The sequence below is a fragment of the Scyliorhinus torazame genome, chromosome 9 (assembly GCF_047496885.1).
Source record: "Scyliorhinus torazame isolate Kashiwa2021f chromosome 9, sScyTor2.1, whole genome shotgun sequence".
NCBI lineage: Eukaryota > Metazoa > Chordata > Chondrichthyes > Carcharhiniformes > Scyliorhinidae > Scyliorhinus > Scyliorhinus torazame.
The window spans coordinates 4,026,569-4,052,647 of NC_092715.1; the positions used below are offsets into that span (position 1 = coordinate 4,026,569).

The 26,079-nt window shown below is 55.3% G+C and overlaps 1 protein-coding gene across 1 annotated transcript in view; it reads left to right on the forward strand.

Moving 5' to 3' along the window:
- LOC140429942 (dnaJ homolog subfamily C member 21-like) overlaps positions 1 to 26,079 on the forward strand; it is a 205,684-nt gene that overhangs the window by 4,950 nt on the left and 174,655 nt on the right. The window contains exons 2-5 of the mRNA XM_072517531.1: positions 1,877 to 1,970; positions 2,497 to 2,620; positions 10,088 to 10,210; positions 10,940 to 11,244. Of these exons, the coding sequence (XP_072373632.1) occupies positions 1,877 to 1,970; positions 2,497 to 2,620; positions 10,088 to 10,210; positions 10,940 to 11,244 (646 nt within the window). The remainder of the gene's footprint in view (positions 1 to 1,876; positions 1,971 to 2,496; positions 2,621 to 10,087; positions 10,211 to 10,939; positions 11,245 to 26,079) is intronic.

Here is a 26,079-nt window from a genome sequence, read left to right on the forward strand (position 1 = left end):
TGCCTGTACACCCAGCTCCCTCTGCCTGTACACCAGCTCCCTCTGCCTGTACACCCAGCTCCCTCTGCCTGTACACCCAGCTCCCTCTGCTCTCTGTACACCCAGCTCCCTCTGCTCCTGTACACCCAGCTCCCTCTGCACCTGTACACCCAGCTCCTCTCTGCACCTGTACACCCAGCTCCCTCTGCCTCTACACCCAGCTCCCTCTGCTCCTGTACACCCAGCTCCCTCTGCTCCTGTACACCCAGCTCCCTCTGCTCCTGTACACCCAGCTCCCTCTGCTCCTGTACACCCAGCTCCCTCTGCTCCTGTACACCCAGCTCCCTCTGCTCCTGTACACCCAGCTCCCTCTGCTCCTGTACACCAGCTCCCTCTGCTCCTGTACACCCAGCTCCCTCTGCTCCTGTACACCAGCTCCCTCTGCTCCTGTACACCCAGCTCCCTCTGCTCCTGTACACCCAGCTCCCTCTGGTCCTGTACACCCAGCTCCCTCTGGTCCTGTACACCCAGCTCCCTCTGCCTGTACACCCAGCTCCCTCTGCCTGTACACCCAGCTCCCTCTGCACCTGTACACCAGCTCCCTCTGCACCTGTACACCCAGCTCCCTCTGCGCCTGTACACCCAGCTCCTCTGCGCCTGTACACCCAGCTCCCTCTGCCTGTACACCCAGCTCCCTCTGCCTGTACACCCAGCTCCCTCTGCCTGTACACCCAGCTCCCTCTGCCTGTACACCCAGCTCCCTCTGCCTGTACACCCAGCTCCCTCTGCCTGTACACCCAGCTCCTCTGCCTGTACACCCAGCTCCCTCTGCCTGTACACCCAGCTCCCTCTGCCTGTACACCCAGCTCCCTCTGCCTGTACACCCAGCTCCCTCTGCCTGTACACCCAGCTCCCTCTGCCTGTACACCCAGCTCCCTCTGCCTGTACACCCAGCTCCCTCTGCCTGTACACCCAGCTCCCTCTGCCTGTACACCCAGCTCCCTCTGCTGTACACCCAGCTCCCTCTGCCTGTACACCCAGCTCCCTCTGCCTGTACACCCAGCTCCCTCTGCCTGTACACCCAGCTCCCTCTGCCTGTACACCCAGCTCCCTCTGCCTGTACACCCAGCTCCCTCTGCCTGTACACCCAGCTCCCTCTGCCTGTACACCCAGCTCCCTCTGCCTGTACACCCAGCTCCCTCTGCCTGTACACCCAGCTCCCTCTGCCTGTACACCAGCTCCCTCTGCCTGTACACCCAGCTCCCTCTGCCTGTACACCCAGCTCCCTCTGCCTGTACACCCAGCTCCCTCTGCCTGTACACCCAGCTCCCTCTGCCTGTACACCCAGCTCCCTCTGCCTGTACACCCAGCTCCCTCTGCCTGTACACCCAGCTCCCTCTGCTCCTGTACACCCAGCTCCCTCTGCTCCTGTACACCCAGCTCCCTCTGCACCTGTACACCCAGCTCCCTCTGCACCTGTACACCCAGCTCCCTCTGCTCCTGTACACCCAGCTCCCTCTGCTCCTGCACCCTCTAAGAATTTTACCTTTTTATATTGCGTCTCCATGTTCTTCCTACCAAGGTGAATCATCTCACACTTCTCCGCACTGAACTTCACCTGTCACCTATCCGCCCACTCCACCAACTTGTCCATGTCCTTTTGGAGTTTTACACTATCCTCGTCACAGTTAACAGTATTTAAAATTTTTGTATCATTTGCAAATGTTGAAACGGTCCCCCTGCACACCAAGATCTAGATCATTAATATAAAATCCAGGGTCCCAATACTGAACACCCCCTTCCTCCAGCCCCAATGCTTCTGCACTGCTTTGATGCTGAATGGACAGGACAATGCATATCTGCATTAATCTGACACATCAACTCTTCCTCTTCACAGATAAGAATTTGGAGAATCCAGAGGTTGCTGCTGAAAAGTTTAAATTGATCCAGGCGGCATATGATGTGTTGAGTGACCCTCAGGAGAGAGCTTGGTGAGTCCATGGAAGGAGTAGAACACAACCCAGCACAGTGGGCAGCACGGTTGCTTCACAGCTCCAGGGTCCAAGGTTCGATTGCCGGCTTGGATCACTGTCTGTGCGGAGTCTGCACATCCTCCCCATGTCTGCGTGGGTTTCCTCCGGGTGCTCCGGTTTCCTCCCACAGTCCGAAGATGTGCAGGTTAGGTGGATTGGCTATGATAAATTGCCCTTAGTGTCCAAAATTGCCCTTAGTGTTGGATGGGGTTACTGGGTTACGGGGATAGGGTGGAGGTGTGGGCTTAGGTAGGGTGCTCTTTCCAAGGGCCGGTGCAGACCCGATGGGCTGAATGGCCTCCTTCTGACTGTAAATTCTCTGAAGAGGCCATTCAGCCCATCGTGACTTTGCCAGAAGAATCCAGTCATTGCCAATCTCCTGACTCTGTCCCAGAGCTCGGTAAATTCTTCCCTTTCAGCAGGTTATGCGTATTCAGTGTGTGTGTGTCGGGGATCTCGGTCTCACTGTGTGTCCTCTGTACAGGTACGACAGCCATCGAGAGGCGATCCTGAAGGGGGGTCTGAATGGTGATTATGAGGATGAAAGTGTGGATTTGCTGCAGTATTTCACCACTGCGTGTTACTCTGCCTTTGGGGATGATGATCAGGTAACAAATTCTGATTCCAGGCTGACATTACCGTGGGTCCCTGGGGAGAGGGCTTTTCTGCTCTCTCTGTTTACACAGAACTATCAGCCCTGGCTGAGCCTGCCCAAACGTGACTCAGTGTTGCTGTTTTGTGTGGGGGAACACTACACTTCACCAGCAGGAGGCAGTGGTGATTCATTGTGCCTGTTGTACCACACGCCTGAATAAATTGAGCACTCAATGATAGCAGAATCATATTCCACACCAAGAGAATAGCTCCGCCCCTCTCTGGTGATTAAGCCCACTTTCCCCCTTGGAATAAACCCCTCGAGGTGATTTTCCCACCTCCTCTAACCCCCCCCCGCCCCCCAGAATGGCCCCACTTTTTAAAATTCATTCATGGGATGTGAGTGGTTGAGGGTGGGCCAGCCTGCCTATTATTAATTGCCCCTCGTGAAGGTGGGGATGAGCTGCCTTCTTGAACCGCTGCAGTCCATGTGGTGTAGGTACACCCACTGTGCTGTTAGGGAGGGAGTTTCAGGATTTTGACCCAACGACCATGAGGAAATGGCAATATATTTCCAAATTGGGATTATTATGATCCTAGACCCAACCCCGACTGCGGCTCGGACACTGGACAGAAGCCCCAATATTTAATTTAATTTTGTGAGACTGTGAGGAAAGGAAACCTCACTCCAGGCGTGAATGGCTGCCTTCTGCACTGTAAATACTAGGATTCTATGCAGAAAATAGTTACAATTATCCCCTAAACGATGCTAATCAATACAGTGACGCAATAACCCTTAACTGCTATCTTTACTCCCACTCAAACAACTACAATAGAACATTACAGCGCAGTACAGAACTTCGGCCCTCGATGTTGCGCCGACCTGTGAAACCACTCTAAAGCCCAGCTACACTATTCCCTCATCGTCCATATGTCTATCCAATGACCATTTGAATGCCCTTAGTGTTGGCGAGTCCACTACTGTTGCAGGCAGGGCATTCCACGCCCTTACTACTCTCTGAGTAAAGAACCTACCTCTAACATCTAGATAGGAATAATATGATCAGGGATAGTCAGCATGGCTTTGTGAAGGATAGGTCATGCCTCACAAACCTTATCGAGTTCTTTGAGAAGGGGACTGAACAGGTAGATGAGGGTAGAGCAGTTGATGTGGTGTATATGGATTTCAGCAAAGCGTTTGATAAGATTCCCCACGGTAGGCTATTGCAGAAAATACGGAGGCTGGGGATTGAGGGTGATTTAGAGATGTGGATCCGAAATTGGCGCGCTGAAAGAAGACAGAGGGTGGTGGTTGATGGGAAATGTTCAGAATGGAGTTCAGTCACAAGTGGAGTACCACAAGGATCTGTTCTGGGGCCGTTGCTGTTTGTCATTTTTATCAATGACCTAGAGGAAGGCGCAGAAGGGTGGGTGAGTAAATTTGCAGACGATACTAAAGTCGGTGGTGTTGTCGATAGTGTGGAAGGATGTAGCAGGTTACAGAGGGATATAGATAAGCTGCAGAGCTGGGCTGAGAGGTGGCAAATGGAGTTTAATGTAGAGAAGTGTGAGGTGATGCACTTTGGAAGGAATAACAGGAATGCGGAATATTTGGCTAATGGTAAAGTTCTTGGAAGTGTGGATGAGCAGAGGGATCTAGGTGTCCATGTACATAGATCCCTGAAAGTTGCCACCCAGGTTGATAGGGTTGTGAAGAAGGCCTATGGAGTGTTGGCCTTTATTGGTAGAGGGATTGAGTTCCGGAGTCATGAGGTCATGTTGCAGCTGTACAGAACTCTGGTACGGCCGCATTTGGAGTATTGCGTACATTTCTGGTCACCGCATTATAGGAAGGATGTGGAGGCTTTGGAGCGGGTGCAGAGGAGATTTACCAGGATGTTGCCTGGTATGGAGGGAAAATCTTATGAGGAAAGGCTGATGGACTTGAGGTTGTTTTCGTTGGAGAGAAGAAGGTTAAGAGGAGACTTAATAGAGGCATACAAAATGATCAGGGGGTTGGATAGGGTGGACAGTGAGAGCCTTCTCCCGCGGATGGAAATGGCTGGCACGAGGGGACATAGCTTTAAACAGGGGTAATGGATATAGGACAGAGGTCAGAGGTAGGTTCTTTACGCAAAGAGTAGTGAGGCCGTGGAATGCCCTACCTGCTACAGTAGTGAACTCGCCAACATTGAGGGCATTTAAAAGTTTATTGGATAAACATATGGATGATAATGGCATAGTGTAGGTTAGATGGCTTTTGTTTCGGTGCAACATCGTGGGCCGAAGGGCCTGTACTGCGCTGTATCGTTCTATGTTCTATAACATCTGTCCTATATCTTTCTCCCCTCAATTTAAAGCTATGTTCCCCTCGTGCTAGCCATCACCATTGGAGGAAAAAGGCTCTCACTGTCCACCCTATCTAATCCTCTGATCACCTTCTATGCCTCTATTAAGTCATCTCTTAACCTTCTTCTCGCTAACGAAAACAGCCTCAAGTCTCTCAGCCTTTCTTCATAAGATCTTCTCTCCATACCAGGCAACATTCTGGTAAATCTCCTCTGCACCCTTTCCAATGCTTCCACATCCTTCCTATAATGCGGCGACCAGAATTGCACGCAATACTCCAAATGCGGCCGCACCAGAGTTTTGTACAGCTACAACATGACCTCATGGCTCCGAAACTCAATCCCTCTACCAATAAAAGCTAACACACCGTACGCCTTCTTAACAACCCTGTCAACCTGGGTGGCAACTTTCAGGGATCTATGTACATGGACACCAAGATCTCTCTGCTCATCCACACTGCCAAGAATCTTACCATTAGCCCAGTACTCTGTCTTCCTGTTACTCCTTCCAAAGAAGTGGCAAACTCCATTTGCCACTTCTTAGCCCAACTCTGCAGCTTATCTATGTCCCTCTGTAACCTGCAACATCCTTCCGCACTGTCTACAACTCCACCGACTTTAGTGTCATCCACCAATTTACTCACCCATCCTTCTACGCCCTCCTCCAGGTCATTTATAAAAATAACAAACAGCAGTGGCCCCAAAACAGATCCTTGTGGTACACCACTAGTAACTGAATTCCAGGCTGAACATTTCCCATCAACCACCATCCTCTGTCTTCTTCCAGCTAGCCAATTTCTGATCTAAACCACTAAATCTCCCTGAATCCCATGCCTCCGTATTTTCTGCAATAACCTACTGTGGGGAACCTTTGGCAAGGGGCTGATTTAGCACAGGGCTAAATCGCTGGCTTTGAAAGCAGACCAAGGCAGGCCAGCAGCACGGTTCAATTCCCGTACCAGCCTCCCCGAACAGGCGCCGGAATGTGGCGACTAGGGACTTTTCACAATAACTTCATTTGAAGCCTACTTGTGACAATAAGCGATTTTCATATCAAACGTTTTACTGAAATCCATATACACCACATCAACTGCTTTACCCTCATCCACCTGTTTGGTCACCTTCTCAAAGAACTCAATAAGGTTTGTGAGGCACGATCTACCCTTCACAAAACCGTGTTGACTATCCCTAATCAAATTATTCCTTTCCAGATGATTATACATCCTATCTCATAATCCTTTCCAAAACTTTGCCCACAACAGAAGTAAAGCTCACTGGTCTATAGTTACCGGGATTGTCTCTACTTCCCTTTCATAGTATTTACAGTTTTCAAGGGACAACATTTGCTATCCTCCAGTCTTCTGGCACTATTCCTGTAGACAAAGACGACATAAAGATCAAAGCCAAAGGCTCTACAATCTCCTCCCTAGCTTCCCAGAGAATCCTAGGATAAATCCCATCCGGCCCAGGGGACTTATCTATTTTCACACTTTCCAGAATTGCAGAATTTTGGGCTGTATTCTTCAGAAACCTTCTCAGCTCGCCTTCCAGACACAAACTAAAACTCTGACAACCTCAACACCTGGACGATATCCAGGCTTGGACTGACAACTGGCAAGTCACATTTGCTCCACACAAGTGCCAGGCAATGACCTTCTACCAACCAGGATATGGACAACAGTAATGTGGGGATTGTTTAAGGAGCGCTTGCTGCGAGTTCTGGATAGTTTTGTCCCACTGAGACAAGGAAGGAATGGTCAGGTGAAGGAGCCTTGGATGACAAGAGAAATGGAGCTTCTCGGCAAGAGGAAGAAGGAAGCTTACGTAAGGTTGAGGAAGCAAGGATCTGACTCTGCTCTAGAGGGTTACAAGGTAGCCAGGAAGGAACTCAAAAATGGACCGAGGAGAGCTAGAAAGGGGGCATGAAAAAGCCCTGGTGGGAAGGATTAGGGAAAACCCCAAGGCGTTCTCCACTTATGTGAGAAATAAGAGGATGATCAGAGTGAGAGTAGGGCCGATCAGGGATAGTGGAGGGAACTTGTGCCTAGAGTCTGAGGAGATAGGGGAGGTACTAAATGAATATTTTGCTTCAGTATTCACTCGAGAGAGGGACCTTGTTGCTCATGAGAACAGCCTGAACCAGGTTAATAGACTCCCAACAGGTTGATATTAAGGAGGATGTGCTGGAAATTTTGAAAAGCATCAGGATAGATAAGTCCCCTGGGCCTGACGGGATAGACCCAAGGTTACTACGGGAAGCGAGGGAGGAGATTGCCGCGCCGTTGGCGATGATCTTTGCTTCCTCACTCTCCATTGGAGTAGTACCGGATGATTGGAGGGAGGCGAATGTTGTTCCCCTGTTCAAGAAAGGGAATAGGGAAATCCCTGGGAGTTACAGACCCATCAGTCTTACGTCTGTGGTGAGCAAAATATTGGAAAGGATTCTGAGAGATAGGATTTATGATTATTTAGAAAAACATAGTTGATTAAAGATAGTCAGCATGGCTTTGTGAGGGGCAGGTCATGCCTCACAAGCCTCATTGAATTCTTTGAGGCTGTGACGAGACACATTGATGAAGATCGGGCAGTGGATGTGGTGTATATGGATTTCACTAAGGCATTCAATGAGGCTCCCCATGGTGGCCCATTCAGAAAGTTAGGGGGCATGGGATACAGGGAAATTTAGCTGTCTGGATACAGAATTGGCTGGCCGAAAGAAGACAGCGAGTGGTAGTGGATGGAAAGTATTCCGCCTGGAGGTCGGTGACCAGTGGTGTCTCGCAAGAATCTGTTCTGGGACCTCTGCTCTTTGTGGTTTTTATAAATGATGGACGAGGAAGTGGAAGGGTGGGTTAGTAAGTTTGCCGATGACACGAAGGTTGGTGGGGTTGTAGATAGTATTGAGGGTTGTTGCAGGTTACAACAGGACATTGACAGGATGCAGAGCTGGGCTGAGAAGTGGCAGGTGGAGTTCAACCTTGATAAATGTGAAATGATTCATTTTGGAAGGTCGAATTTGAATGCTGAATACAGGGTTAAAGGCAGGATTCGTGAAAGTGTGGAGGAACAGAGGGATCTTGGGGTTCACGTACATAGATCCCACAAAGTTGCCACCCAGGTTGATAGGGTTGTTAAGAAGGCGTATGGTGTGTTGGCTTTCATTAACAGGTGGATTGAGTTTAAGAGCTGCGAGGTTTTGCTGCAGCTTTATAAAACCCTGGTTAGATCACACTTGGAATATTGTGTCCAGTTCTGGTCGCCTCATTATAGGAAGGATGTGGATGCTTTGGAGAGGGTGCAGAGGAGATTTACCAGGATGCTGCCTGGACTGGAGGGCATGTCTTATGAAGAAAGGTTGAGGGAGCTGGGGCTTTTCTCACTGGAGTGAAGAAGGCAGAGAGGTGACTTGATAGAGGTGTACAAGGTGATGAGAGGCATGGACAGAGTGGATAGCCAGAGACTTTTCCCCAGGGTGGAAATGGCTGTCACGAGGGGACATAATTTCAAGGTGATTGGAGGAAGGTATAGGGGAGATGTCAGAGGTTCTTTACACAGAGAGTGGTGGGTGTGTGGAATGCACTGCCAGCAGAGGTGGTGGAGTCAGAGTCATTAGGGACATTTAAGCGACTCTTGGACAGGCACATGGACAGCAATAAATTGAAGGGGTGGAGGTTAGGTTGATGTTCGATTGGATAAATGGTCGGCACAACATTGTGGGCTGAAGGGCCTGTGCTGTGCTGTGCTGTTCTACGTTCTATAACCATAGAACATGGTTGACAGTCAATGACATCACCATCGCTGAATCTCCCACAATCCACATCCTGGGGGTTACCATTGATCAGAAACTCAACTGGACCCAGCCACATTAATACTGTGGCTACCAGGGTAGGTCAAAGACTAGGAATGCTACAGCGAGTAACTCACCTCCTGACCCCCCAAAGTCTGTCCACCATCTACAAGGCACAAGTCAGGAGCGTGATGGGAGACTCTCCACTTGCCTGGATGAGCGCGGCTCCAACAACACTCAAGAAGCTTGACACCATCCAGGACAAAGCAGCCCCGCTTGATTGCTCCCCTTCCACAAACATTCACTCCCTCCACCACCGACGCACAGTGGCAGCCGTGTGTACCATCCACAAGATGCACTGCAGGAACTCACCAAGGTTCCTTAGACAGCACCTTCCAAACCCACGACCACTACCATCTCGAAGGACAAGAGCAGCAGATACCTGGGAACCCCACCACCTGGAGGTTCCCCTCCGAGTCACTCACCATCCTGACTGGGAAATATATCGGCCGTTCCTTCACTGTCGCCGGGGCAACATCCTGGAACTCCCTTCCTAACAGCACAGTGGGTATACCTACACCACTGCAGCGGTTCACCCCCACCATCTTCTGAAGGGCAACTAGGGCTGGGCAATAAATGCGGCCTAACCAACGACGCCCACATCCCGTAAACGAATAAACAAAACCTGATCCGTTTATTGTGGAATCGCTTCGCTCTGTCTGTTACTTGCTGCTTCTGCTGTTTGACACACAAGTAGTCCTGTGTTGTAGCTTCATCAGGTTGACACCTGATTTTTCAGTCTCCCTGATGTTGCTCCCGGCTCTCCTGCACTCTTCACTGAACCAGGGTTGATCCCCTGGCTGGGTGGTGATGGTAGAGTGGGGGAAATGCCGGGCCAGGAGGTTGCAGGTTGTGGTTGAATACAATTCTGCTGCTGCTGATGGCCCACAGAGCCTCATGGATGTCTCTGGTATTTAGCCTCCAAAATGTGCACCTGAGAAATGTTGGCTCTTTGCGGTCTTTACCCCAGAATGTCTCCTATTCGTGATGTTTGCTCCTGCAGTCCCCCTTGTATTTGAATGCCCCCTCGACATGGTGTTTACCCTGGACATGTCCCTCTGTGTTGTATTTAGCTCGCCTGGAATGACCCTTCCCTCCATGGTAGACACCCGAGAAAGTCCGTCTCCCCCCCCCCCCCCGGCATGGTGTTTAGCCCCAGAATGCCCCACTGCACGATGTTCAACCCCGCGTACGGTCAACCCCCCCCCCCCCCCCAGAATGTCCTTCCCAGTGTTTTGGCCTGGAATGTGGCATGTCTTTGTTGATGACGGTAATTTCTTTTCCAGGGTTTCTACACTGTTTACCGCCACGTTTTTGAGAAGATTGTGGAGGAGGAACTGGATTCTGTGCACAATCCTGAGGAACTCACATGGCCATCATTCGGGGATTCCCAGAGCGACTACAACACAGTAAGTACACAGTACTGGGTTAGGGGGATGGTGCGGGGATAGGGATGGGGGAATAGCATTGGGAGTACCATGATAGTGGGTTAGGGGGATGGTGCGGGGATAGGGATGGGGGGAATAGGATTGGGAGTACCATGATACTGGGTTAGGGGGGATGGTGCGGGGATAGGGATGGGGGGAATAGCATTGGGAGTACCATGATACTGGGTTAGGGGGATAGGGATGGGGGAATAGGATTGGGAGTACCATGATACTGGGTTAGGGGGATGGTGCGGGGATAGGGATGGGGGGAATAGGATTGGGAGTACCATGTTATTGGGTTAGGGTGATGGTGCGGGGATAGGGATGGAGGGAATAGCATTGGGCGCAAAGGGTTTGAGAGATCAGCAAACTGGGATTAGGATGGGAGGTGGGACTGGGTGCTGACAGGAAGGATGGAGCAGGGTGCTAAATCAATGGTGATGTTTGAGCAGTTTTCGCACGGTGCATTCCCCGCTCCCCCCAGCCTGGCCTCCGCCTCCTCCATGCTGTCTACCAGCTCCTCTTCCTCTCACCGTCCTGCTGTCTCTCCCTGAGCATGAAGTTGGATAACTATTGAATATCCCGGGATATTCAACTCGGGAGACTTCACAACTCCTCTGCCTGGCAAGTCAGTGTGATGGTGCTGTTGAGGGCTCAGTCTAATGTGTGTTATTCCCCCCCCCCCCCCCCCCCCCCCCCCCCCCCCCCCAGGTTGTCCACCTGTTCTACGCTCACTGGCAGAGCTTCTGTACACGGAAGCTGATGGCCTGGAGGGACAAGTATGACACACGACAGGCTTCAAACCACTGGGAGAAACGAGCCATGGAAAAGGAGAACAAGAAGATTCGGGACAAGGCCAGGAAGGAACGCAATGAGGTGGTGCGACAGCTGGTAGCTTTTATCCGTAAACGAGACCGTAGGGTGCAAGCTCATCGGAAGAGGCTGGAGGAACAGAACGCAGAGAAAGTCAAGAGGTTTGAGGAGCTTCGAAAGCAGCAGAAGTTAGAACAGGCCAGGTACTGACACAAACCCACACCCCTCTCCCATTCCCTTGCTTCCCCTTCCCTGCTCCGCTCCCCTTCTTCCCAACCCCCCACTTCCCCATCTCTTTCCTTCCCTTGAAGGTGGGTAAATCACCAGGGCCAGGTGGATTGGGTCGCAGGGTTTTGAAGGAAGCCAGGGTAGAAATAACGGATGTTCTGAGGATAATTTTCCAATTCTCGGTCGATCCAGGTGATGTTGCAGAGGATCGGAGGGTTACGAATATTGTACCATCATTAAAAAGGGTTCCAGGGGTAGGCTGGTCAGCCAGACTTCATGTCGGGGCAGCTTATTAGAATTGATCTGACCGGGATTGGTGTGTGGGGGGGGGGTTAGTGCGTAGTTTCTCTGGCTCCACTGCTCGGCAGGTCGCACTGTTAGTTTAAAAGTTTAAGTCACTCACCGAAATGGACAATGTACCTTCACTGCTGTGTCCCAGAATTAATGAGACTTTAATCAGGTTTCTTTCAATAAACTCAATGATTGATTTATTATAAAACAAACTTCTTATTTTCTTAGAACTGGTTAACCCACAAATGTAGTCTGGAAGTCTAACCATTAACCATTTTTAAACACAGCTCAGCACAAACACAGACACACAGACAGACAGACACATAGACACACGCACAAACACACGCGCACAAACACACACGCGCACAAACACACACGCGCACAAACACACGCGCACAAACACACGCACACAAACACACGCACAAACGCGCGCACACACAAACACACACGAGCGCGCACACAAACACACACACACGCACAAACACACGCACAAACACACACGCGCACAAACGCACATGCACAAACACACACACGCACAAACACACGCACAAACACACACACGCACAAACATGCACATGCACACACACGCGCGCACACGCACAAACACGCGCACAAACACACGCACACACTCACACAGGCGTGCAAGCGAAGAACAAACAAGAGTGTGAGCAAAGATTGGCTCTGGAGGATAGGCTTTAGAGGATAAAGTTTGCAGGGTTTTGACGCCGTCAATCTGGAGCTCCCTCATGCGAAGACGAGTCACTGGGCACAGTAGATGTCGGGAGGTTCTTACCCACAGAGTTTTGGTGTTGGAGGAGTTGAATCAATTCTTCTCACTTCCTCTTTTCTGTCACTTGGAAAGGCCTGGATTGATCAGGGATATTCAGTATGGTTTTGTTTGAGGAGGATCGTGTCTTACTAACATAATAGATTTTTTTTTGAGGCAGTAACAAGGAGGATTGATGAGGGTGGTGCAGTGGATGTTGTCTACATGGATTTCAGTGAGGCATTTGACAAGGTCCCACATTGCAGACTGGTCAGAAAAGTGAGATCTCCTGGGGTAGAGAGGGAGGTGGCAGGTTGGATCCAAATGGCTATGACAGGAAACAAAGGGTAAAGGTCAATAGCTGTTGTAGCGAATGTAAAACCGTTGCCAGTGATATACCACAGGGCTCAGTGTTGGGGCCCTTGCTCTTTGTTGTATATATCAATGATTTAGATTAAATGTGGATGGCGTGAGTGGTAAATTTGCAGATGACACAACATTTGGTCGTGTAGTTGTCAGTGCAGAGGATGGCTGTCGACTCCTGAACGATTTAAATTGTTTGGGTAAGTGGGCAGAGATGTGGCAAATGGGGTTCAATGCGGAAAAGTGTGAGGTAATACATTTGTGGAGGTAAAACAAAGCAAAGGAATACCCAATAAACAGGAAGATATTGCGAGTAGTTGGGGGAGTGAGAGACCACGCAGTGCTGGGGGAGTGAGGGACCACGCAGTGCTGGGAGAATGAGGGACCACGCAGTGCTGGGGGAGTGAGGGACCACGCAGTGCTGGGGGAGTGAGGGACCACGCAGTGCTGGGGGAGTGAGGGACCACGCAGTGCTGGGGGAGTGAGGGACCACGCAGTGCTGGGGGAGTGAGGGACCACGCAGTGCTGGCGGAGTGAGGGACCACGCAGTGCTGGGGGAGTGAGGGACCACGCAGTGCTGGGGGAGTGAGGGACCACGCAGTGCTGGGGGAGTGAGGGACCACGCAGTGCTGGAGGAGTGAGGGACCACGCAGTGCTGGGGGAGTGAGGGACCACGCAGTGCTGGGGGAGTGAGGGACCACGCAGTGCTGGGGGAGTGAGGGACCACGCAGTGCTGGGGGAGTGAGAGACCACGCAGTGCTGGGGGAGTGAGGGACCACGCAGTGCTGGGGGAGTGAGAGACCACGCAGTGCTGGGGGTGAGGGACCACGCAGTGCTGGGGGAGTGAGAGACCACGCAGTGCTGGGGGAGTGAGGGACCACGCAGTGCTGGGGGAGTGAGGGACCACGCAGTGCTGGGAGAATGAGGGACCACGCAGCGCTGAGGGAGTGAGGGACCACGCTGTGCTGGGAGAGTGAGTGACCACGCAGTGCTGGGGAAGTGAGGGACCACGCAGTGCTGGGGGAGTGAGAGACCACGCAGTGCTGGGGGAGTGAGAGACCACGCAGTGCTGGGGGAGTGAGAGACCACGCAGTGCTGGGGGAGTGAGGGACCACGCAGTGCTGGGAGAATGAGGGACCACGCAGTGCTGGGGGAGTGAGGGACCACGCAGTGCTGGGGGAGTGAGAGACCACGCAGTGCTGGGGGAGTGAGGGACCACGCAGTGCTGGGGGAGTGAGAGACCACGCAGTGCTGGGGGTGAGGGACCACGCAGTGCTGGGGGAGTGAGAGACCACGCAGTGCTGGGGGAGTGAGGGACCACGCAGTGCTGGGGGAGTGAGGGACCACGCAGTGCTGGGAGAATGAGGGACCACGCAGCGCTGAGGGAGTGAGGGACCACGCTGTGCTGGGAGAGTGAGGGACCACGCAGTGCTGGGGAAGTGAGGGACCACGCAGTGCTGGGGGAGTGAGAGACCACGCAGTGCTGGGGGAGTGAGAGACCACGCAGTGCTGGGGGAGTGAGAGACCACGCAGTGCTGGGGGAGTGAGGGACCACGCAGTGCTGGGGGAGTGAGGGACCACGCAGTGCTGGGGGAGTGAGGGAACACGCAGTGCTGGGGGAGTGAGGGACCACGCAGTGCTGGGGGAGTGAGGGACCACGCAGTGCTGGGGGAGTGAGGGACCACGCAGTGCTGGGGGAGTGAGAGACTACGCAGTGCTGGGGGAGTGAGGGACCACGCAGTGCTGGGGGAATGAGAGACCACGCAGTGCTGGGGGAGTGAGGGACCACGCAGTGCTGGGGGAGTGTGGGACCACGCAGTGCTGGGGGAGTGAGGGACCACGCAGTGCTGGGGGAGTGAGGGACCACGCAGTGCTGGGGGAGTGAGGGACCACGCAGTGCTGGGGGAGTGAGGGACCACGCAGTGCTGGGGGAGTGAGGGACCACGCAGTGCTGGGGGAGTGAGGGACCACGCAGTGCTGGGGGAGTGAGGGACCACGCAGTGCTGGGGGAGTGAGGGACCACGCAGTGCTGGGGGAGTGAGGGACCACGCAGTGCTGGGGGAGTGAGGGACCACGCAGTGCTGGGGGAATGAGAGACCACGCAGTGCTGGGGGAGTGAGGGACCACGCAGTGCTGGGGGAGTGAGGGACCACGCAGTGCTGGGGGAATGAGAGACCACGCAGTGCTGGGGGAGTGAGGGACCACGCAGTGCTGGGGGAGTGAGGGACCACGCAGTGCTGGGGGAATGAGGGACTACGCAGTGCTGGAGAAGTGAGGACCACGCAGTGCGGGGGGAGGGAGGGACCACGCAGTGCTGGGGGAATGAGAGACCACGCAGTGCTGGGGGAGTGAGGGACCACGCAGTGCTGGGGGAGGGAGGGACCACGCAGTGCTGGGGGAGGGAGGGACCACGCAGTGCTGGGAGAATGAGGGACCACGCAGTGCTGGGGGAGTGAGAGACCACGCAGTGCTGGGGGAGTGAGGGACCACGCAGTGCTGGGGGAATGAGAGACCACGCAGTGCTGGGGGAGTGAGGGACCACGCAGTGCTGGGGGAGTGAGAGACCACGCAGTGCTGGGGGAGTGAGACACCACGCAGTGCTGGGGGAGTGAGACACCACGCAGTGCTGGGGGAGTGAGAGACCACGCAGTGCTGGGGGAGTGAGGGACCACGCAGTGCTGGGGGAGTGAGAGACCACGCAGTGCTGGGGGAGTGAGCGACCACGCAGTGCTGGGGGAGTGAGGGACCACGCAGTGCTGGGGGAGTGAGGGACCACGCAGTGCTGGGGGAGTGAGGGACCACGCAGTGCTGGGGGAATGAGAGACCACGCAGTGCTGGGAGAATGAGAGACCACGCAGTGCTGGGGGAGTGAGGGACCACGCAGTGCTGGGGGAGTGAGGGACCACGCAGTGCTGGGAGAATGAGTGACCACGCAGTGCTGGGGGAGTGAGGGACCACGCAGTGCTGGGGGAGTGAGGGACCACGCAGTGCTGGGAGAGTGAGGGACCACGCAGTGCTATGGGAGTGAGGGACCACGCAGTGCTGGGGGAGTGAGGGACCACGCAGTGCTGGGGGAGTGAGGGACCACGCAGTGCTGGGGGAGTGAGGGACCACGCAGTGCTGGGGGAGTGAGGGACCACGCAGTGCTGGGGGAGTGAGAGACCACGCAGTGCTGGGGGAGTGAGGGACCACGCAGTGCTGGGGGAGTGAGAGACCACGCAGTGCTGGGGGAGTGAGGGACCACGCAGTGCTGGGGGAGTGAGGGACCACGCAGTGCTGGGGGAGTGAGGGACCACGCAGTGCTGGGGGAGTGAGGGACCACGCAGTGCTGGGGGAGTGAGGGACCACGCAGTGCTGGGGGAGTGAGGGACCACGCAGTGCTGGGGGAATGACAGACCACGCAGTGCTGGGGGAATGAGAGACCACGCAGTGCTGGGGGAGTGAGGGACCACGCAGTGCTGGGGGAGTGAGGGACCACGCAGTGCTGGGGGAGTGAGACACCAGGCAGTGCTGGGGGAGTGAGAGACCACGCAGTGCTGGGGGTGTGAGGGACCACGCAGTGCTGGGGGAGTGAGGGACCACGCAGTGCTGGGGGAGTGAGGGACCACGCAGTGCTGGGGGAATGACAGACCACGCAGTGCTGGGGGAATGAGAGACCACGCAGTGCTGGGGGAGTGAGGGACCACGCAGTGCTGGGGGAGTGAGGGACCACGCAGTGCTGGGGGAGTGAGGGACCACGCAGTGCTGGGTAGAGTGAGGGACCACGCAGTGCTGGGGGAGTGAGGGACCACGCAGTGCTGGGGGAGTGTGGGACCACGCAGTGCTGGGTAGAATGAGGGACCACGCAGTGCTGGGTAGAGTGAGGGACCACGCAGTGCTGGGGGAGTGAGGGACCACGCAGTGCTGGGGGAATGAGGGACCACGCAGTGCTGGGGGAGTGTGGGACCACGCAGTGCTGGGGGAGTGAGAGACCACGCAGTGCTGGGGGAGTGTGGGACCACGCAGTGCTGGGGGAGTGAGGGACCACGCAGTGCTGGGGGAGTGAGAGACCACGCAGTGCTGGGGGAGTGTGGGACCACGCAGTGCTGGTGGAGTGAGGGACCACGCAGTGCTGGGGGAGTGAGGGACCACGCAGTGCTGGGGGAGTGAGAGACCACGCAGTGCTGGGGGAGTGTGGGACCACACAGTGCTGGGGGAGTGAGAGACCACGCAGGGCTGGGGGAGTGAGAGACCACGCAGTGCTGGGGGAGTGAGGGACCACGCAGTGCTGGGGGAGTGTGAGACCAGGCAGTGCTGGGGGAGTGAGAGACCAGGCAGTGCTGGGGGAGTGAGGGACCACGCAGTGCTGGGGGAGTGAGGGACCACGCAGTGCTGGGGGAATGGGAGACCACGCAGTGCTGGGGGAGTGAGGGACCACGCAGTGCTGGGGGAGTGAGGGACCACGCAGTGCTGGGGGAGTGAGAGACCACGCAGTGCTGGGGGAGTGTGGGACCACGCAGTGCTGGGGGAGTGAGAGACCACGCAGTGCTGGAGGAGTGAGGGACCACGCAGTGCTGGGGGAGTGAGGGGCCACGCAGTGCTGGGGGAGTGAGAGACCACGCAGTGCTGGGGGAGTGTGGGACCACGCAGTGCTGGGGGAGTGTGGGACCACGCAGTGCTGGGGGAGTGAGAGACCACGCAGTGCTGGGGGAGTGAGAGACCACGCAGTGCTGGGGGAGTGAGAGACCACGCAGTGCTGGGGGAGTGAGAGACCACGCAGTTCTGGGGGAGTGAGACACCTGTCTCTCTCTCTCCCGTATCCCTCTCCTGTCTCTCTCTCTCTCTCCTGTTTCCCTCTCCCGTCTCTCTCTCTCCCGTTACCCTCTCCTGTCTCTGACTCTTCCGTTTCCCTCTCCTGTCTCTCTCTCTCTCCCTTTTCCGTCTCCTGTCTCTCTCTCTCTCCCGTTTCCCTCTCCTGTCTCTCTCTCTCTCTCCCGTTTCCCCCTCCTGTCTCAATCTCTCCCGTTTCCCTCTCCTGTCTCTGACTCTCTCTCTCCTGTCTCTCTCTCTCCCGTTTCCCTCTCCTGTCTCTGACTCTCCCGTTTCCCTCTCCTGTCTCTCTCTCTCCTGTTTCCCTCTCCTGTCTCTCTCTCTCCCGTTTCCCTCTCCTGTCTCTCTCTCTCCCGTTTCACTCTCCTGTCTCTGACTCTCCCGTTCCCCTCTCCTGTCTCTCTCTCTCTCTCCCGTTTCCCCTCTCCTGTCTCTGACTCTCCCGTTCCCCTCTCCTGCCTCTCTCTCTCCCGTTTCCCTCTCCTGTCTCTATCTCTCCCGTTTCCCTCTCCTGTCTCTGACTCTCCCTTTTCCCTCTCCTGTCTCTGACTCTCCCGTTTTCCTCTCCTGTCTCTGACTCTCCCGTTTCCCTCTCCTGTCTCTTATCTCTCCCGTTTCCCTCTCCTGTCTCTGACTCTCCCGTTTCCCTCTCCTGTCTCTCTCTCTCCCGTTTCCCTCTCCTGTCTCTGACTCTCCCGTTTCCCTCTCCTGTCTCATTCTCTCCCGTTTCCCTCTCCTGTCTCTGACTCTCCCGTTTCCCTCTCCTGTCTCTGACTCTCCCGTTTCCCTCTCCTGTCCCTGACTCTCCCGTTTCCCTCTCCTGTCTCTATCTCTCCCATTTCCCCCTCCTGTCTCTCTCTCTCCCGTTTCCCTCTCCTGTCTCTGTCTCTGCCGTTTCCCTCTCCTGTCTCTGACTCTCCCGTTCCTCTCTCCTGCCTCTCTCTCTCCCGTTTCCCTCTCCTGTCTCTATCTCTCCCGTTTCCCTCTCCTGTCTCTGACTCTCCCTTTTCCCTCTCCTGTCTCTCTCTCTCCCGTTTCCCTCTCCTGTCTCTATCTCTCCCGTTTCCCTCTCCTGTCTCTGACTCTCCCGTTTCCCTCTCCTGTCTCTCTCTCTCCCGTTTCCCTCTCCTGTCTCTCTCTCTCCCGTTTCCCTCTCCTGTCTCTCTCTCCCGTTTCCCTCTCCTGTCTCTCTCTCCCGTTTCCCTCTCCTGTCTCTCTCTCTCCCGTTTCCCTCTCCTGTCTCTCTCTCTCCCGTTTCCCTCTCCTGTCTCTGACTCTCCCGTTTCCCTCTCCTGTCTCTGACTCTCCCGTTTCCCTCTCCTGTCTCTGACTCTCCCGTTTCCCTCTCCTGTCTCTCTCTCTCCCGTTTCCCTCTCCTGTCTCTCTCTCCCGTTTCCCTCTCCTGTCTCTCTCTCTCTCCCGTTTCCCTCTCCTGTCTCTCTCTTTCCCGTTACCCTCTCCTGTCTCTGACTCTCCCGTTTCCCTCTCCTGTCTCTGACTCTCCCGTTTCCCTCTCCTGTCTCTGACTCTCCCGTTTCCCTCTCCTGTCTCTGACTGTTCCGTTTCCCCCTCCTGTCTCTATCTCTCCCGTTTCCCCCTCCTGTCTCTCTCTCTCCCGTTTCCCCCTCCTGTCTCTCTCTCTCCCGTTTCCCCCTCCTGTCTCTCTCTCTCCCGTTTCCCTCTCCTGTCTCTCTCTCTCCCGTTTCCCTCTCCTGTCTCTCTCTCTCCCGTTTCCCTCTCCTGTCTCTGACTCTCCCGTTTCCCTCTCCTGTCTCTCTCTCTCCCGTTTCACTCTCCTGTCTCTCTCTCTCTCCCGTTTCCTTCTCCTGTCTCTGACTCTCCCGTTTCCCTCTCCTGTCTCTGACTCTCCCGTTTCCCTCTCCTGTCTCTATCTCTCCCGTTTCCCTCTCCTGTCTCTATCTCTCCCGTTTCCCTCTCCTGTCTCTGACTCTCCCGTTTCCCTCTCCTGTCTCTCTCTCTCTCTCTCCCGTTTCCCTCTCCTGTCTCTCTCTCTCTCTCTCCCGTTTCCCTCTCCTGTCTCTCTCTCTCTCTCTCCCGTTTCCCTCTCCTGTCTCTCTCTCTCTCTCTCCCGTTTCCCTCTCCTGTCTCTCTCTCTCTCTCCCGTTTCCCTCTCCTGTCTCTGACTCTCCCGTTTCCCTCTCCTGTCTCTCTCTCTCTCTCCCGTTTCCCTCTCCTGTCTCTATCTCTCCCGTTTCCCCCTCCTGTCTCTATCTCTCCCGTTTCCCTCTCCTGTCTCTGACTCTCCCGTTTCCCTCTCCTGTCTCTGACTCTCCCGTTTCCCTCCCCTGTCTCTCCCGTTTCCCTCTCCTGTCTCTGACTCACCCGTTTCCCTCTCCTGTCTCTGACTCTCCCGTTTCCCTCTCCTGTCTCTCTCTCTCCCGTTTCCCTCTCCCGTTTCCCTCTCCTGTCTCTCTCTCTCCCGTTTCCCTCTCCTGTCTCTCTCTCTCCCGTTTCCCTCTCCTGTCTCTCTCTCTCCCGTTTCCCTCTCCTGTCTCTCTCTCTCCCGTTTCCCTCTCCTGTCTCTCTCTCCCCGTTTCCCTCTCCTGTCTCTCTCTCTCCCGTTTCCCTCTCCTGTCTCACTCTCTCCCGTTTCCCTCTCCTGTCTCTGACTCTCCCGTTTCCCTCTCCTGTCTCACTCTCTCCCGTTTCCCTCTCCTGTCTCTGACTCTCCCGTTTCCCTCTCCTGTCTCTGACTCTCCCGTTTCCCTGTCCTGTCTCTCTCTCTCCCGTTTCACTCTCCTGTGTCTGACTCTCCCGTTTCCCTCTCCTGTCTCTCTCTCAGGTTGCACTCTCCTGTCTCTCTCTCTCCCGTTTCCCTCTCCTGTCTCTGACTGTTCCGTTTCCCCCTCCTGTCTCTATCTCTCCCGTTTCCCCCTCCTGTCTCTGCCTCTCCCGTTTCCCTCTCCTGTCTCTCTCTCTCCCGTTTCTCTCTCCTGTCTCTCTCTCTCTCCCGTTTCCCTCTTCTGTCTCTCTCTCTCTCCCGTTTCCCTCTCCTGTCTCTCTCTCTCCCGTTTCCCTCTCCCATTTCCCTCTCCCCCGTTTCCCTCTCCTGTCTCTGACTCTCCTGTTTCCCTCTCCTGTCTCTGACTCTCCTGTTTCCCCCTCCTGTCTCTGACTCTCCCGTTTCCCTCTCCTGTCTCTGACTCTCCTGTTTCCCTCTCCTGTCTCTCTCTCTCCCGTTTCCCTCTCCTGTCTCTCTCTCTCCCGTTTCCCTCTCCTGTCTCTCTCTCTCTCCCGTTTCCCTCTCCTGTCTCTCTCTCCCGTTTCCCTCTCCTGTCTCTGACTCTCCCGTTTCCCTCTCCTGTCTCTATCTCTCCCGTTACCCCGTCCTGTCTCTGACTCTCCCGTTTCCCTCTCCTGTCTCTGACTCTCCCGTTTCACTCTCCTGTCTCTCTCTCTCCCGTTTCCCTCTCCTGTCTCTTACTCTCCCGTTTCCCTCTCCTGTCTCTATCTCTCCCGTTTCCCTCTCCTGTCTCTGACTCTCCCGTTTACCTCTCCTGTCTCTCTCTCTCCCGTTTCCCTCTCCTGTCTCTGACTCTCCCGTTTCCCTCTCCTGTCTCTGACTCTCCTGTTTCCCTCTCCTGTCTCACTCTCTCCCGTTTCCCTCTCCTGTCTCTGACTCTCCCGTTTCCCTCTCCTGTCTCTGACTCTCCTGTTTCCCTCTCCTGTCTCTCTCTCTCCCGTTTCCCCCTCCTGTCTCTGTCTCTCTCCCGTTTCCCCCTCCTGTCTCACTCTCTCCCGTTTCCCTCTCCTGTCTCTGACTCTCCCGTTTCCCTCTCCTGTCTCTCTCTCTCCTGTTTCACTCTCCTGTCTCTCTCTCTCCCGTTTCCTTCTCCTGTCTCTGACTCTCCCGTTTCCCCCTCCTGTCTCTATCTCTCCCGTTTCCCTCTCCTGTCTCTGACTCTCCCGTTTCCCCCTCCTGTCTCTATCTCTCCCGTTTCCCTCTCCTGTCTCTGACTCTCCCGTTTCCCTCTCCTGTCTCTGACTCTCCCGTTTCCCTCTCCTGTCTCTATCTCTCCCGTTTCCCTCTCCTGTCTCTGACTCTCCCGTTTCCCCCTCCTGTCTCTATCTCTCCCGTTTCCCTCTCCTGTCTCTATATCTCCCGTTTCCCTCTCCTGTCTCTGACTCTCCCGTTTCCCTCTCCTGTCTCTCTCTCTCCCGTTTCCCTCTCCTGTCTCTGACTCTCCCGTTTCCCCCTCATGTCTCTATCTCTCCCGCTTCCCTCTCCTGTCTCTCTCTCAGGTTGCACTCTCCTGTCTCTCTCTCTCCCGTTTCCCTCTCCTGTCTCTGACTGTTCCGTTTCCCCCTCCTGTCTCTATCTCTCCCGTTTCCCCCTCCTGTCTCTGCCTCTCCCGTTTCCCTCTCCTGTCTCTCTCTCTCCCGTTTCTCTCTCCTGTCTCTCTCTCTCTCCCGTTTCCCTCTTCTGTCTCTCTCTCTCTCCCGTTTCCCTCTCCTGTCTCTCTCTCTCCCGTTTCCCTCTCCCATTTCCCTCTCCCCCGTTTCCCTCTCCTGTCTCTGACTCTCCTGTTTCCCTCTCCTGTCTCTGACTCTCCTGTTTCCCCCTCCTGTCTCTGACTCTCCCGTTTCCCTCTCCTGTCTCTGACTCTCCTGTTTCCCTCTCCTGTCTCTCTCTCTCCCGTTTCCCTCTCCTGTCTCTCTCTCTCCCGTTTCCCTCTCCTGTCTCTCTCTCTCTCCCGTTTCCCTCTCCTGTCTCTCTCTCCCGTTTCCCTCTCCTGTCTCTGACTCTCCCGTTTCCCTCTCCTGTCTCTATCTCTCCCGTTACCCCGTCCTGTCTCTGACTCTCCCGTTTCCCTCTCCTGTCTCTGACTCTCCCGTTTCACTCTCCTGTCTCTCTCTCTCCCGTTTCCCTCTCCTGTCTCTTACTCTCCCGTTTCCCTCTCCTGTCTCTATCTCTCCCGTTTCCCTCTCCTGTCTCTGACTCTCCCGTTTACCTCTCCTGTCTCTCTCTCTCCCGTTTCCCTCTCCTGTCTCTGACTCTCCCGTTTCCCTCTCCTGTCTCTGACTCTCCTGTTTCCCTCTCCTGTCTCACTCTCTCCCGTTTCCCTCTCCTGTCTCTGACTCTCCCGTTTCCCTCTCCTGTCTCTGACTCTCCCGTTTCCCTCTCCTGTCTCTGACTCTCCTGTTTCCCTCTCCTGTCTCTCTCTCTCCCGTTTCCCCCTCCTGTCTCTGTCTCTCTCCCGTTTCCCCCTCCTGTCTCACTCTCTCCCGTTTCCCTCTCCTGTCTCTGACTCTCCCGTTTCCCTCTCCTGTCTCTCTCTCTCCTGTTTCACTCTCCTGTCTCTCTCTCTCCCGTTTCCTTCTCCTGTCTCTGACTCTCCCGTTTCCCCCTCCTGTCTCTATCTCTCCCGTTTCCCTCTCCTGTCTCTGACTCTCCCGTTTCCCCCTCCTGTCTCTATCTCTCCCGTTTCCCTCTCCTGTCTCTGACTCTCCCGTTTCCCTCTCCTGTCTCTGACTCTCCCGTTTCCCTCTCCTGTCTCTATCTCTCCCGTTTCCCTCTCCTGTCTCTGACTCTCCCGTTTCCCCCTCCTGTCTCTATCTCTCCCGTTTCCCTCTCCTGTCTCTATATCTCCCGTTTCCCTCTCCTGTCTCTGACTCTCCCGTTTCCCTCTCCTGTCTCTCTCTCTCCCGTTTCCCTCTCCTGTCTCTGACTCTCCCGTTTCCCCCTCATGTCTCTATCTCTCCCGCTTCCCTCTCCTGTCTCTCTCTCCCCCGTTTCCCTCTCATGTCTCTGACTCTCCCGTTTCCCCCTCATGTCTCTATCTCTCCCGCTTCCCTCTCCTGTCTCTATCTCTCCCATATCCCTCTCCTGTCTCTCTCTCCCCCGTTTCCCTCTCCTGTCTCTGACTCTCCCGTTTCCCTCTCCTGTCTCTCTCTCTCTCCCGTTTCCCTCTCCTGTCTCTCTCTCTCCCGTTTCCCTCTACTGTCTCTGACTCTCCCGTTTCCCTCTCCTGTCTCTCTCTCTCCCGTTTCCCTCTCCTGTCTCTCTCTCTCCCGTTTCCCTCTCCGGTCTCTCTCTCTCCCGTTTCCCTCTCCTGTCTCTCTCTCTCCCGTTTCCCTCTCCGGTCTCTCTCTCTCCCGTTTCCCTCTCCTGTCTCTCTCTCTCCCGTTTCCCTCTCCTGTCTCTCTCTCTCCCGTTTCCCTCTCCTGTCTCTCTCTCTCCCGTTTCCCTCTTCTGTCTCTCTCTCTCTCCCGTTTCCCTCTCCTGTCTCTATCCCTCCCGTTTCCCTCTCCTGTCTCTGACTCTCCCGTTTCCCTCTCCTGGCTCTCTCTCTCCCGTTTCCCTCTCCTGTCTCTCTCTCTCCCGTTTCCCTCCCCTGTCTCTCTCCCGTTTCCCTCTCCTGTCTCTCTCTCTCCCGTTTCCCTCTTCTGTCTCTCTCTCTCTCCCGTTTCCCTCTCCTGTCTCTATCCCTCCCGTTTCCCTCTCCTGTCTCTGACTCTCCCGTTTCCCTCTCCTGTCTCTCTCCCGTTTCCCTCTCCTGTCTCTCTCTCTCCCGTTTCCTTCTCCTGTCTCTGACTCTCCCGTTTCCCTCTCCTGTCTCTCTCTCTCTCTCTCCCGTTTCCCCTCTCCTGTCTCTCTCTCTCCAGTTTCACTCTCCTGTGTCTGACTCTCCCGTTTCCCTCTCCTGTCTCTCTCTCTCCCGTTGCACTCTCCTGTCTCTATCTCTCCCGTTTCCCCCTCCTGTCTCTGACTCTCCTGTTTCCCTCTCCTGTCTCTCTCTCTCCCGTTTCCCTCTCCTGTCTCTCTCTCTCCCGTTTCCCTCTCCTGTCTCTCTCTCTCCCGTTTCCCTCTCCTGTCTCTCTCTCTCTCCCGTTTCCCTCTCCTGTCTCTCTCTCTCCCGTTTCCCTCTCCTGTCTCTATCTCTCCCGTTACCCCCTCCTGTCTCTGACTCTCCCGTTTCCCTCTCCTGTCTATCTCTCCCGTTTCCCTCTCCTGTCTCTATCTCTCCCGTTTCCCTCTCCTGTCTCTCTCTCTCCCGTTTCCCTCTCCTGTCTCTGACTCTCCCGTTTCCCTCTCCTGTCTCTATCTCTCCCGTTTCCCTCTCCTGTCTCTGACTCTCCCGTTTCCCTCTCCTGTCTCTATCTCTCCCGTTTACCTCTCCTGTCTCTCTCTCTCCCGTTTCCCTCTCCTGTCTCTGACTCTCCCGTTTCCCTCTCCTGTCTCTCTCTCTCCCGTTTCCCTCTCCTGTCTCTCTCTCTCCCGTTTCCCTCTCCTGTCTCTCTCTCTCCCGTTTCCCTCTCCTGTCTCTCTCTCTCCCGTTTCCCTCTCCTGTCTCTCTCTCTCCCGTTTCCCTCTCCGGTCTCTCTCTCTCCCGTTTCCCTCTCCTGTCTCTCTCTCTCCCGTTTCCCTCTCCGGTCTCTCTCCCGTTTCCCTCTCCGGTCTCTCTCCCGTTTCCCTCTCCGGTCTCTCTCTCTCCCGTTTCCCTCTCCTGTCTCTCTCTCTCCCGTTTCCCTCTCCTGTCTCTCTCTCTCCCGTTTCCCTCTTCTGTCTCTCTCTCTCTCCCGTTTCCCTCTCCTGTCTCTATCCCTCCCGTTTCCCTCTCCTGTCTCTGACTCTCCCGTTTCCCTCTCCTGTCTCTCTCTCTCCCGTTTCCCTCTCCTGTCTCTCTCTCTCCCGTTTCCCTCTCCTGTCTCTCTCCCGTTTCCCCCTCCTGTCTCTCTCTCTCCCGTTTCCCTCTTCTGTCTCTCTCTCTCTCCCGTTTCCCTCTCCTGTCTCTATCCCTCCCGTTTCCCTCTCCTGTCTCTGACTCTCCCGTTTCCCTCTCCTGTCTCTCTCTCTCCCGTTTCCCTCTCCTGTCTCTCTCTCTCCCGTTTCCCTCTCCTGTCTCTCTCTCTCCCGTTTCCCTCTCCTGTCTCTCTCCCGTTTCCCTCTCCTGTCTCTCTCTCTCCCGTTTCCTTCTCCTGTCTCTGACTCTCCCGTTTCCCTCTCCTGTCTCTCTCTCTCCCGTTTCCCTCCCCTGTCTCTCTCTCTCCCGTTTCCCTCTCCTGTCTCTCTCTCTCCCGTTTCCCTCTCCTGTCTCCCTCTCTCCCGTTTCCCTCTCCTGTCTCTCTCTCTCCCGTTTCCCTCTCCTGTCTCTGACTCTCCCGTTTCCCCCTCCTGTCTCTATCTCTCCCATAACCCCCTCCTGTCTCTCTCTCTCCCGTTTCCCTCTCCTGTCTCTCTCTCTCCCGTTTCCCTCTCCTGTCTCTCTCCCGTTTCCCTCTCCTGTCTCTCTCTCTCTCTCCCGTTTCCTTCTCCTGTCTCTGACTCTCCCGTTTCCCTCTCCTGTCTCTCTCTCTCCCGTTTCCCTCTCCTGTCTCTCTCTCTCCCGTTTCCCTCTCCTGTCTCCCTCTCTCCCGTTTCCCTCTCCTGTCTCTCTCTCTCCCGTTTCCCTCTCCTGTCTCTGACTCTCCCGTTTCCCTCTCCTGTCTCTATCTCTCCCGTTTCCCCCTCCTGTCTCTGACTCTCCCGTTTCCCTCTCCTGTCTCTCTCTCTCCCGTTTCCCTCTCCTGTCTCTCTCTCTCTCTCCCGTTTCCCTCTCCTGTCTCAATCTCTCCCGTT